General features: G+C 42.0%; 2 protein-coding genes across 2 annotated transcripts; both read left to right on the top strand.

The window, feature by feature from the left end:
• The first annotated feature begins 936 nt into the window (after positions 1–936).
• Positions 937–5,684, top strand: LOC146973540 (GTPase IMAP family member 4-like). Its single transcript, XM_085800194.1, has 2 exons — positions 937–1,016; positions 4,252–5,684. Exons 1-2 carry the CDS (start codon positions 1,004–1,006, stop codon positions 5,283–5,285), a joined length of 1,047 nt encoding a protein of 348 aa, XP_085656320.1. The 5' UTR covers positions 937–1,003; the 3' UTR covers positions 5,286–5,684.
• Positions 5,685–7,212: 1,528 nt separating this feature from the next.
• Positions 7,213–8,720, top strand: LOC146973539 (GTPase IMAP family member 4-like). Its single transcript, XM_085799014.1, has 2 exons — positions 7,213–7,295; positions 7,649–8,720. Exons 1-2 carry the CDS (start codon positions 7,280–7,282, stop codon positions 8,674–8,676), a joined length of 1,044 nt encoding a protein of 347 aa, XP_085655140.1. The 5' UTR covers positions 7,213–7,279; the 3' UTR covers positions 8,677–8,720.
• The last annotated feature ends 4,948 nt before the right edge of the window (positions 8,721–13,668 follow it).

Genomic DNA, 13,668 nt, shown 5'->3' with positions numbered 1-13,668 from the left:
ACAAAACCAACTGAAAATAACAAGATAAGTGTCCCAGCACCAAAGGGAGAATCAACAAAGTGAAACTGTTCCTTGGCCTTGGACAACCAAACAGACAAAATGTCATTAGTTAAAGCAGAAGTAAGCGGAATGTTTGTGTTAATATAAGTCTTAAATAGTTATATCTTCCGACAGCAATCACTTACATAGAGTGTTTGGTCCGAAACACGGGTCTGTCAGTCACTCTGCTCTGCTGTAAGCCGAGGAGAAAACTTCTTGTATACTTCCTTGTATCCTACAACCTTTATCCAATGAGGAGAGAGAACGGCATGAAGGGCTGTGTGTGCAGCCAAGGGATGCGCGTGAATGTGGTGACGTAGGGACGAGGACCAATAGATCCAGGACGAGGGCGGGGGCTGCTAACTCCATCGACTGACAAGAAGTTAGCCACCGGATCGCTTACTTCTGCTTTAAGTCTATCTAGATGGACTGTACAAAAAGCTGTTCAACTGCTTTAATCAGGATAGGTTGATGTTGTCATGAAGATCCACTGTGTAAAACCAAAAAGAAAGTAGGAGGTGAGGTTTGAAGTGAAATCAATAAAACTGATTTGATGAGAGTTTACTGTAACTGCCATGAAATAAATGTTGTCATTTGACAACCTATAGCCTACATTTTGTTTGCACATGATATGATTCAATATCAAGAATTGTCTTTCTTTGGATTGTCTTTACAAGATAGTATAGGAACATAATTTCCTCCTGTGTTATCATGTGGGGTTAATCTTATCACTTTATAACATTAGAATTTTATTGAAATGTAGCCTATTTATTTTCTAAACCACGCCTTGAAGCTTCAGTACTGTGCACATCGTTGTCTTTGATTGGCCAGATGAAACCATAGTTTCACTTTCACTACGAGTCACTCGTTTGTATGTATAAAGCCAGACAGACAGGAGGCAGACACACACTGAACTCTTCAACACTTCAGCTCCTGACTCTCCGTCTCCGTCTCTGCTCGAACCATGGACAGCTTCGGTAAGTCACGTTGCTATGCTTTAAAGTAGGCTACTATTATTTTATGGTGGTGCAGCAATGATCACTGCCAGATCTTGTTTTATGTAACATACTGCTGTCGGTCCTATAGATTAAAGTCCCACTCCCGCGACCCTTTTCGGCCATTTTAAAACCAGCTCATTAGCCATGCACATTAGCAATTCACCTCTGGGGGGTGGGCGGAGACTGCGCTGTTTTGCACCCGCCCAGCCACCTCCTCGCACCCCACCCCCCGGTTGTTGACAGCTGGACATTGTACAATTACAGATTCAGCGCATTTAGTGTAAAACTCCACACTGGGATTCGATCCCAGACTGGAGCATAGTCCTTGCTCACAGTGCAAGCTGCTCTACCAGGTGAGCTACACCTATTATACCTTGACAGCTACACCGAGCTCCCAAGCCTTTCACCTCTGAGCCAGATGAAGAACGGGGCGGCAGCTTGTAGCACTAGTGCCCTCCCCTGGAGCTGTGACACGTCAGCTCCAGTCTCCCTGAAACTGCCAGTTTGAGTCTGCCATTGGTTCACAGCAGTTTGAAGGCAGAAAAACTCAGAAATGCAATTTTGCACTTCCTTTTCTGCTGATATGTGCTCTAACACAAGAAAAATGCCACAGGAACATGTGAAAAGCTCAAAAAACACGATTTTCACGGGAGTGGGTCTTTAATGCTTCTCTAAACGGATAAAACTGCAAATAACTGATTATTCATTAATTGTGTGTGTGTATCCATTTTTCACTTAGAAAATCATGATTTAATTTGGGGCATTGTTGAGCTTTGCAGCTTTTACTCGCGTTGAACTCGGAGAATAAGTTGACAGAGGCAGAGATATTCAGCTTCTTCAAGCATGTTTATTCGAGACTAGCATACACTCACATCTTGTGTCACTTCCAGCTTCCCCAGAATAGAAAACTTTTTTTTAAGGAACTGTAACCTAGCAGAAACCAATTCATTTTGTTCTAGGCAGTTTTTTTTATTGGAGATATCAATATTCAAGATAAAGCTTGCAGTAACAGGCACATTAGAAACGCATTGAAGTATACTGTAGCACCTGCAGCAAAATTCTTCTGGTCGTCTATCATGAGCAATTTACAGCATAATAAGTTGAAAGAAGTATCCTACAAAGTGTTAGACCAAATTTATCCCGCTAAGGAGGTTTTGGAAAGATTTAATAAACATTGATCATTCTTGTACTTTCTGTAATGTTGACAAAGAAACAATATTTCATCTGTTTTATCACTGTCATCACTCAAAGAGATTTTGGAATGATATGCAAGACTTTGTAAATGGAAAAATTAATATTACTATACAATTTACTGTGTTTGATGTAATGCTGTATTTTGTTTACGGTGAGATGGAGAGCAACACTGCCTACATAATACAACTTCTAATTATTCTTAGAAAGTTTCATATTCACAAATCAAAATGGTCTAGATCGAAACCCTGCTTTCTTCGTTTCATTGTTGAACTCCAGCAGTATGGCACCCTACTTGAACTGATTAACAACAACAAAGCTGAGAAGACTCTCAACCTGTTGAAAACTATGCATTTAATTTGACTCTTGAACGGACTGACAATGTACTGCAGTATCCCCTGGTCTGTTCAGTGTTAAACGAATTTCTGTCATGTGTTTGTTAAACCTCATGGTTACCAATAAAAATTGTAAGGAAAAAAAAGAAAACAACACACCGGGCGTGGCTTAAACAAAACGTGATGACATAGCATGTAGTCCAGTCATTTTATGAGAAAAGGTTAAACAAATTGCAACAGAAGCAAACTCAACTGATTTTGTATCCTCAACATGTCCTGAGTGAGGGAAAAAAAGCCCCGAAGAATCCCATTAGGCGAAAGTTTCGAAAAACACCCAAACATATCCCATTTATACGCATATAAAAAAAAATTTCACGTAAAATTTTTAACCTTTAGATATCTCCATGAAAATTACTGAGTTGATTACTTACATTAAGACAAACAAAAAATGTATTACAAGTTTTTTGAAATTCTTTGTTAACATGAGCAAATTTGCATAAATGTGTATAAATTTGCATAAATTCCACCGTTTAGACGGCACATGTATATATGAAGTTGCTGTGGTGGTACCGGCACGAAAATTGGAATGAGTTGACTCCATCGGTCAACTGACAAGTTGACCACTTTAAATTTCAAGATGACTGCAATTTTTCACGACAGCCACATCCTTAGTAGAGCAGGTATGACATGAGCCAACAGTGCATAATCCAATTACGTATAGCTAATTTGCATACATACAACACCTGATCTAAACATTGAGTAGAGCAGGTGAAAATGTCTTGTTCAATCTTGTTAACATATAATATGTTAACAAGATTGAACAAGACATTTTTTAACTGTAATATGATATTACAGTTAAAAAAGGAATGGAACCAATTTAGGCCCATGAGCATTAATAGAGACGGAGCATGTCATACCTGCTCTACTAAGGATGTGGCTGTCTTGAAAAATTGCAGACATCTTGAAATTTAAAGTGGTCAACTTGTCGGTTGACCGATGGAGTTAACTCATTCCAATTTTCAAGCTGGTACCACCACAGCAACTTCATATATACATGTGCCGTCAAAACGGTGGAATTTATGCAAATGTATACACATTTATGCAAATTTGCTCATGTTAACAAAGAATTTCAAAAAACTTGTAATACATTTTTTGTTTGTCTTAATGTAAGTAATCAACTCAGTAATTTTCATGGAGATATCTAAAGGTTAAAAATTTTACCCTATACACGTGAAAATTTTTTTTATATGCGTATAAATGGGACATGTTTGGGTGTTTTTCGAAACTTTCCCCTAATGGGATTCTTAGGGGCTTTTTCTCCCTCACTCAGGACATGTTGAGGATACAAAATCAGTTGAGTTTGCTTCTGTTGCAATTTGTTTAACGGTGACCCCTAAAATTACTGGACTAATGAGCTTCTGACCTTTACATGTACGACTCACATTATTACACAGTCTTATGTGTGTGTATCATAAACACTGAGTAGGCTACACTAAACAAAAGAATGTCCCCCAACAGGCATCATAAGTCTAAAGATGTACTTTCAAATTCACCGTGATTCACCTTGGATTAAATCTTTGCTATGTTTTGGCTGAGAAATGGAGAATGTATAAGAAATGTTACAAGTACCTGCTCCTACTGCATATTTCTATGAGTAACCTGTTATATATTCTCATCTCACTTCACAGGATCTTGCAGAACAAATAATGAGGAGCTGAGGATTGTGATGGTGGGGAAGACGGGGAACGGGAAAAGTTCCACAGGAAACACAATTCTGGGCCGAAAATGCTTTGAATCAAAGTGCAGTGCTAAATCTCTGACTGTAGAGTGCTCTAAGGGCACAGCTACAGTGGATGGGCAGAAAGTTGCTGTCATTGACACCCCAGGCTTGTTTGACACCAGGTTTAACCAGGAACAAACAGCCAAGCAAATAGGGAAATGCGTCTCATTCGCTGCTCCTGGACCCCACGTCTTCCTGGTGGTCATCAAGGTGGGCAGATTCACAGCGGAGGAAAAAGGGTCGGTGACGAAGATTCAGAAAATCTTTGGCAAGGACGCAGGTCGATACAGCATGGTTCTCTTCACTGGTGGAGATGATCTGGACAACACCATTGAAGAGTTCTTGGATGAATGTCCAGACCTGCAAGAGCTTGTGGCCAAATGCAACGGCCAGTACCATGTCTTCAACAATAAGCTGACGGAGAGCTCACAGGTCACTGAGCTATTTCAGAAGATCAGAAATATCGTTCAGAGGAACGGAGGAAGTCACTACACCAACGAGATGTTCCAAGAGGCTGAGAGGGCAATCGAAGAGGAGAAAAGACGCATCCTGGAGGTGGAAGAAGAGAAAATTCGCAGAGAACAAGAGGAAATTGAGAGGAAACTTCAGGGGAAATATGATGAGGCAATGAGGAAAATTAATGAGCAACTCCAGGCTGAAAGAGAGAGAGAGAGGAAAGAGAGAGAGGAGGAGAGAAAGAGGGAGAAGCAGGAGATGAATGAGGAGAGAAGAAGAGAGAGGGAGGAGAGAGATGCAGAGAGAAAGAGAGAGAGAGAAGAGAGAGAACGTGAACTGGGTAAAATGAAGAGCGATTTACAAGCGAAACATGACAGTGACCTTCAGAGGGAAATGAGTCGAATAAGGGACGACTACTCATCGAGGGCCAGGTCTCAAGCTGAGCACGTCAATCCATTTTCCATGCTTCCCTGTACAATCCTGTAAATAATTCCAGCAAGATTGATCCAATCTTTTGATCCAATCTTGCTGAATTGTTACAGGAATTATTATTTGTTTGCCAATACTCACAATGCAGTTCCAGCAGTTACCAGATAATAATAAACAGTTTTCAGAACTTCTAAAATTAAATCTGCAGCCTATTATGTTGTATTTTAGATAATATCCTTTAGAAACCTTTTGTTTCCAACTGTTGTTTGCAGGATTGAGTTGATTATACTTAAAGTCTAATAATCTATGAGAATACACTACTCTGCTTTAATAAACCTGCTACAAGTACTCTGACTGACTGTTTTGCATGTTTTAATTTATTTGATTTGAGAGGAACAGGCCAAATTTGTAGTGGACTGAATCGTTTCATGGCAACATTAAAGAAACTCTTAAATTCTCATTCACATACTGTATAGCTATACTGACTCACTGAAAGACATGCCAATACAGTAGATGTACCCACATGCCCATAATCATGACCAGACCAGCTGGACGGTCTGTTTAATTGTCTTGTGTATTACCCACTGTAACAAGTGAGATGTGTAGCCTAAAGCTACTGTTGTGGAATTACTTTCTAACATCCAGAAAAAAGTAAATCACAGTCATTGTTGAGTCAGACAGTGTAGGAGTAGGCTACTGTAGAAAAAAAAAAATCATAAAACATTTCATACATACCATTCCAGTTTCACTTGACACAGCATGGGGCTTAAAATAGCCTACCTGTTTCCATTCTCTGTAACAAACAGGGAGTTATGAAAAAGAAAAAAGAAAAGTCTTTAATACAGTCTCTTGTCTTGAAGCATTTCTTTTTTCTTATCAGGCTTCTTACAGTTACTGTAGGCTAGTAAGGTGAGCAGGCCTCAACCAACTTTATGTAAGTTTTCAAAAATAGTTTTCACATGTGTATTTGTCTACCATCAAATAGGACCACAATGGAAATAAGCCTTTGGGCTTTATTGTGTTTTAATCCTTTTGAACACTTGTTTAATGTTGTTCAATAAAGTTTTCAATTCAATTCAATTCAGATAGACATGAATGTGTGGTTGGTAAAAGGTGATTTTGAGCAATGTGGCAATTTGTGGGTCAATACACAACCTGATGCTAACCCTATGTGCTAACCCCCTCGCTAAGGTTAGCACAGCACCTAACACGACCACCAGTCCCTGTGTAGATCATATGAAGTCTGTTTTGGTTTTACCTGGGTGAGTGGAGTGCAGCATCGCGGTCGTGAACATCGGTTACCAAGGCCAGCCCGCTCTCAGTTGCTTTTGTTTTAGTTTATTAAAAGCTGGGGAGTCGGGACAAAGGTTAAGGTGGAAGATGTCATTTTTCAGTCTCCCCGCGCAAAGTGTCTGTCCGTGTGACGTCTCAGCGCCTGGCGTCCTCTTCCTTCCTCCATCCTAAAGGTCCCAAACCTCCTTTCGGGAACAGCTGCCGCCAATTTCAGGAGGCCTGAACACTACACCCCTTCTCCTCACGTGTACGTTAGTTAGTCAGTCTACCACACTCTGATAAGACTAACAGTGTGTCACAGTGCGGCCTGCTAAGTCATGTCACGTAAAGCGTTTCAAAGAGGGCACAAGCCTATTGTGTTTTCAAAAGTGTGGCTAACTCAAGAACATCATATGATAGCACCTTAACATTACAATTTCAGGTTCTACTGGACCTTTTCTGGAAATTTAGATATGTTATATCAAAATTAATTTGTTTTCTTAACTACACAGCTTCAGTAACAAACTTAAACCGAGGCACATCTTGATATCCTTGCCACACCAAGATCATACTGTATAAAGTAAATGGTTTTAAATACCTTTACTTTGATTTCTATTGTTTGACGGTGACCAGTGCAAATTTCTCAGGTTGTTGTTTGGTATGTATAAAACCAGACAGACAGGAGGTGTGGCAGACACACTCTTCAACACTTAAATTCTTGACTTCAGCTGCAGCGTCTCTATACTCTGATCACCCACAGCAACTTTTATAACCCAAACATGGACGACAACTCAGGTGAGTCAAGTTACCATTATTTTGCCGTTCTCTCTCCTCATTGGATAAAGGTTGTAGGATACAAGGAAAGTTTTCTCCTCGGCTTACAGCAGAGCAGAGTGACTGACAGACCCGTGTTTCAGATCAAACACTCTATGTAAGTGATTGCTGTCGGAAGATATAACTATTTAAGACTTATATTAACACAAATATTCCGCTTACTTCTGCTTTAACTCTGGTTCATCTGATCAGTTTAATATCTTTGCTATATTTTGGGTGAGAAATTAATAATGTACAACTTTTTTTTCTAAGTAGCCTACCCGCTCCTGTACATCTATGAGTAACCTGTTACATATTCTCATTGCTCTTCACAGGATCTTGCAGAACAAATAATGAGGAGCTGAGGATTGTGATGGTGGGGAAGACGGGGAACGGGAAAAGTGCCACAGGAAACACCATTCTGGGCCGACAATGCTTTGAATCAAAGTGCAGTGCTAAATCTCTGACTGTAGAGTGCTCTAAGGGCACAGCTACAGTGGATAAGCAGAAAGTTGCTGTCATTGACACCCCAGGCTTGTTTGACACCAGGTTTGATGAGGAACAAACATCCAAGCAACTGGGGAAATGCATTGGATTCGCTGCTCCTGGACCCCACGTCTTCCTGGTGGTCATCAAGGTGGGCAGATTCACAGAGGAGGAAAAAGGGTCGGTGAAGAAGATTCAGAAAATCTTTGGCAAGGACGCAGGTCGATACAGCATGGTTCTCTTCACTGGTGGAGACTTTCTGGACAACACCATTGAAGAGTTCTTGGATGAATGTCCAGACCTGCAAGAGCTTGTGGCCAAATGCAACGGCCAGTACCATGTCTTCAACAATAAGCTGACGGAGCGCTCACAGGTCAGTGAGCTATTTCAGAAGATCAGAAATATGGTCCAGAGGAACGGAGGAAGTCACTACACCAACGAGATGTTCCAAGAGGCTGAGAGGGCAATCGAAGAGGAGAAAAGACGCATCCTGGAGAAGAAAGAAGAGAAAATTTGCAGAAAACAATTGGCAATTGAGAGGAAACTTCAGGCAAAATATGATGAGGCAATGAGGAAAATTAATGAGCAACTGCAGGCTGAGAGAGCAAGAGAGAGGGAAGAGAGAAAGGAGGAGAGGAAGAGGGATAAGCAGGAGATGAATGAGGAGAGAAGAAGGGAGAGGGAGAAGAGAGAAGCAGAGAGAAAGAGAGAGAGAGAAGAGAGAGATCGCGAACTGGGTAAAATGAGGAGAGATTTACAAGCGAAACATGACAGTGACCTTAAGAGAAAAATACATAGATTAAGAGGCAACTACTCGTCAAGGGCCAGGGTCCAAGCTGAACGGCGCCATCAATCTTCTGCTTGTACAGTCATGTAAAGAAATCAATGAATAAGTGAGCAATGTTTGTTTATTATGTAATCATGATCTCTCTCTAGCATTTTAATACGGTTGTAGGTTGGTTAAGGTTATGGGTTGTTTATTTTGAGTATTACTTAGTTCATGTCAATTTTAGTAGCAGGTCATGTTGATCACTGTGATTACTTTGGTTTAGTTTGTACACTTTATTATGAGTTAACCTCTTTTGTTTGGTTAATAAACACTTTGATTTTGATTAGAAAATCTCAGTGAGTTTTTTGTTAGTGAGTCTAACAACCGGACCCATTCTCAGCGGCTGAATAAAGTAATGTGATTTTATCAAGTCAGAGTGAGGCTGGTGGAAACTGTCTTAACTGCAGCTTTTTATCACTGACCCCTGATACCAGCCACTTTTCAAGCTGCAGTTAATCTACAATGAGCAGATTCTGTGATCAAACTGTACAAATTATATCAGAAGGCATGAATTCAAAATTATCTCCTCAACCTGTCATATGCTTAATTATCCATGTCTGTCACACACCATGAGCTCTCCATGTACAGCATCCATGTAGTGATGCTGACACCTGCTGGTGATGTACAGGTACTAACTGACACAAAGTTTATTTAGAAGAAGAGTCAAGGGGGCTGGGAGTCTTATTCCCCTCATCTAACTTCTCTTTAGTCAACATAACCGATCACATTCGATGAAGATTTTATCTTGGGTGTTTTTATCCTCAGGTGCAGAGTCCATTGTGGTTACAACTTGCAGTGATCACCCCATGTACATGAACACATCATGTGATGAACCCTTAGGAGTCTGAGCCTATTTTGACGTTTTTGAATACATTTGATGTTGCCTTTATTTCATACCCATATTTGGTATCTTTCTTTCAGTACAACCTCACCTGTATGATCTGACAATTATTTGTTTTCACTTTAACCTACTTAATTAACATATTGGGCCCAAAAACGTCAAAAAATATCTAAATTAATCACAACAAAAACAAGCTCAATTAACTGTTTTGGAACCTGAAAAAGTAAACATAGGTTGCAAATATGAAAGGCAAAGTTAAAAAAATATATGAAAAACATTTCCCATGAAAAAAATGTATAGGTGTTTTTTACTTTGTCAGCTCCAACTCTTCAAAACAAACTAATTACACAAAATTACACAGAGCTACACCAGCGCTTTTTATTCCCACAGTTCCAAATGCAAAATATAAAAGAGGTGTAATAAACTACCGTATATACAAATATATCAAACTATATACAATGGGGCACAGTTTTACTTTTTTTTATTTTATCTATGCCACTCTGCAAAGCAGTTTCTGTCCACAATAAGACACAGAGCCACATCGCAGGATTGGCACTTCCAGGGAGTGACATTTCTTTTTTTGTCCACCTGGTGGCATTGTTGGCAAATCCTGCGGCCCTGTGTGGCTTTCCGGCTGGCGTCTGTTACCGTGGCGATGGGAACAGGAATGTGGTCGGTGCTCCTCTTCACGGGCACGCCTGCGCTGTCCACCCCGCACAGCTGGGACACCAGCTCAGTCTGGAAGTCCTTGTGGGACAGGGGCTTCGCGTCATTTAAGAAGCTGATCTCACAGTGCAGAATGTAGGCGTTTGTGGTGGCGATGTCCATGAGGTGCAAGAAGAGGGTGCGGTACCAGCGTGTGGTCCTGCGGTGAGTAGAGTAGTAATGGAGCATCTTGTCAGACTGGCAAACCCCACCCATGTTCTGGTAGGATGTGATTGGGGTGGGGTGGGAGATGCTCTTCACTGCCTCATGTCCATTTTTCTCCTTCATCCTGCTCTTGACCACTCCCCCAGAAACTCCATATTTCATGTTGGCCAAGTCGACGTACAGCTGAGGGCTCGTGCAGAAATTGTCCAAGTAAACATGGTAGCCGGTGCCCAGGTATGACGGCTGAACCAGGTGCATCACAGCATCATACGAGAGCCCGTGTACTGTGTGTGTTTTTCCCACGTAGATATTGAAATTTACTGTGTAACTGTTGCTCGAGTCGGTCAACACAAACAGCTTGACCCGCGACCTCAGGGGTTCGTCCTTCATGAACTGGGCCAGGCCAGTTTTCGCCTTGCGGGTCACCACTCTCTCATGGACAGTCAATTCCTTCCTTGGGTGATAATGAGCCTGGCAGGCGCTGAGGATGCTGCCGATGATGGGCTTTATCCCGAACAACTTGTCATACTCTGGCGTTCCCTTCTTCTCGTCGTTTTTCTTGTCCTCGTCCGGGTCGCTGGGGTGGAGGTTCCAGAGCAGAGCCCTGAATCTGTCCCTCACCATCACGGTCGCTGGAAACGGCACGGACGTGATTGTGTCCTGTTTCCAGTAATCCGTGAGACTCGGCAGTGACACCAGCGATGTGTAGATGAGGAGCCCGATTAACTGGTACAGCTCCTCCACTTCAACGTCATCCCATTTGTACTTCTTCCCCATTTCTTTGTTTTTTTCTGCGTACCTGTTGGTGTTTTCACAGAGGGTTTGCACTGTGGCTGGGGGGAAGTACAGCCTGAACAGGTCCAGAGGTGAAGAGGCTGCACGGGTGTCCACCTGGGGTCCCGGTGTTCTCCGTGGCACGAACTGGTCGATTTGTGGGGCAGCGTCGGTGTCGGGGTCGTTTCCTGTTCTCCCGGGCTCCAAGCCTTGGTGTGGCTGAGCCTGTGGAGATCTGGACCTCTTCCGCCTCCCCCTCCCACGCTCTCTCTGGGTCGGCCTCTGTATGGAGGGTCTACTTTCCTCATCACTGTATCTGTGCATGACAACAATGTGTAAAGAAATTAGAAATTGTTCAGGTTGCTGTTCATGTGCACATGATGGATAGTGAAGAAAATGTGGGCACTAAAACTCTCACTCTCTGTCTCCCTACAATGTGAATACTCAAAACATTACGTAGCCTAACATTGAGGCAAGAGCTAACATATAAAAATATAACCCAAAATGAACACTTGGAAAATGAGTATGAGTGTTTATGTTCAGATAAAGGGTGAAACAAAAGGCCATATTTGTATTCATTACCTCTCCCCTGATCTTCTGTAGCCTCCACATAAACCTACCTGGTATAACGTTGTATGTGTACATAATATGCAACAGTTTAGTTTTATATCGTTAACATTAGAGCAATAAACAAAACAAAAGCTATAAACATTCCTGATAGGTTTGCCTTACTTCTCATCGCCGGCGACATAAGGCGGGTCAGTCACCTCATCGTCCTCAACACCACTCTCCTCCTCCTCCTCGGACGATGAAGATGAAATAGGCTCACACTCTGCGTCTTCCTCTCCATAAAACAACTCGATGGATCGACGGACATTAAGTGAACGTCTCATTTTCTCCTCGAAACTCTCCGTCTTATTGTTCTTCTATCTTTTTCTATTTCAAACACTCCGTCCTTCTTCTTCCTAGGAAAACAACAAATCTCCTCGCCACTGGCTCACGCTGGGAGCTCGCGCGTTTGTTGACTTCCGGTTCGACGAGTTTTGGCCCCGCCCCTTTATACAGTCTATGCCCCGCCCCCTTCTTCCTCTTCTTCTTCTTCTTAACGTTATGACGCATTACCGCCACCAACTGACCAGGAGTATGAATCGGGATATCTATCATAAGAAGAAAAACCTATAGTCTATTCTCTCAAACAGATAGGCTACTTACTCTGAGAATTTTCAACCAAGTTGGATGCAAGTTGGATGAATATGTACCAAATTAAATTATCATTATCTTTTGGTCCTGAACCATTTGCCTCCTCGCTGTTTCATATTCCTTAACATGCTCCACCACCACAATAATCACAACCCCTTGTGTCATGTTTACCTATTTTGTATAAAGTAGGCCTACTGTTCATGCTGTAGCATATGTCCAATCCTAAGTTTTGAGATAACTATCTCTTTCCTCCTGGTTCTCTCTGCACATCTTATCCTACTTTCCTCTGAATTCTGTAATACCACCTACCTACCCTTCCTTTCTTTTTCACACTGCTTTAGCCATCTTTCATTTAATTTGAATATAATTATGCGGTTAACTTCCTGATGCTCCCTCCTCCATCAAACACTAAGAGCAGGCTGTATCAGCTGATTCCATCCTCCTATCCCACTTCTATCAACGTCAAACAAAAACTGGGAAAGCGACTCAAATCTGCACTTTCGTGTGAAGTTGACAGCATTTCAGAGGACCAGCACAAGATGATGACCTTTCAAGAGCGCTTGGTGTGTCGCATTTTGTTTTGAACATCGTGTTCTGAAACAGAAAATTGGAAACTATGGCCCCACTTGCATCTTACAGAGTCACAAAGTCCTCTGTTGAATGATATGGAGATCAAGGGGGCAGTTGTCGGTCTGAGAAGTGAAGCTCACTTCCGCGTTCAAAAAACTGCAATCCCCTCGAATTCCTCTGGGGGCTGGTGTCAGAAGGGAGCATTCCCCATAGAGCCCCATGTTAAAATCGCCGACTTTACATCCTCAGTAAACATGTTAAAAGCCTGGTGTCAGAACGTTTTTTCGTCTCAATCGATAGTTTCTACCCCCGCACACACTCTGAGGGGGGTGAATTTTTTTTTAACTCTACCGTTTTACTGTTATAAGGTTAAAACTCTGACCAATTAGGGCGCGGAAACGTTGAGTGACAGGTCCGAGCAGCTCCGGAGACAGGCTGCTTCGAGGCCAGTGGGCGGGTTCTCGGCCGGCCAATCCAACATGGCGCTGTCCAGGCCGCCATATTTGAGTCACAAAAACGACTCCCCAAAACCAATGGGTGACGTCACGGACGCTACGTCCATTCTTTTTACAGTCTATGATGGAGATACACTCACTTACCAGCAATCGCTCTGTTTTCCTCTTGGAGTCACTGTTGAGTCAGACCATGTAGCAGTCATTATTTAGCTGCGACCCAGTCTGGCTGATGTGTTATTCCAGTAGTGTTTACATGTAGGCTACCAGTGTGCTGCTTATTTACTGTTGCATAATATTTTAGCTTTAGAGAATGTCAAATCACTCCCCTTA

The sequence above is a fragment of the Trachurus japonicus genome, chromosome 15 (genome assembly GCF_045865225.1).
Source record: "Trachurus japonicus isolate A0001 chromosome 15, Traja_1.0".
Lineage (NCBI taxonomy): Eukaryota > Metazoa > Chordata > Actinopteri > Carangiformes > Carangidae > Trachurus > Trachurus japonicus.
This window is presented reverse-complemented; position numbering and strand designations above follow the sequence as displayed.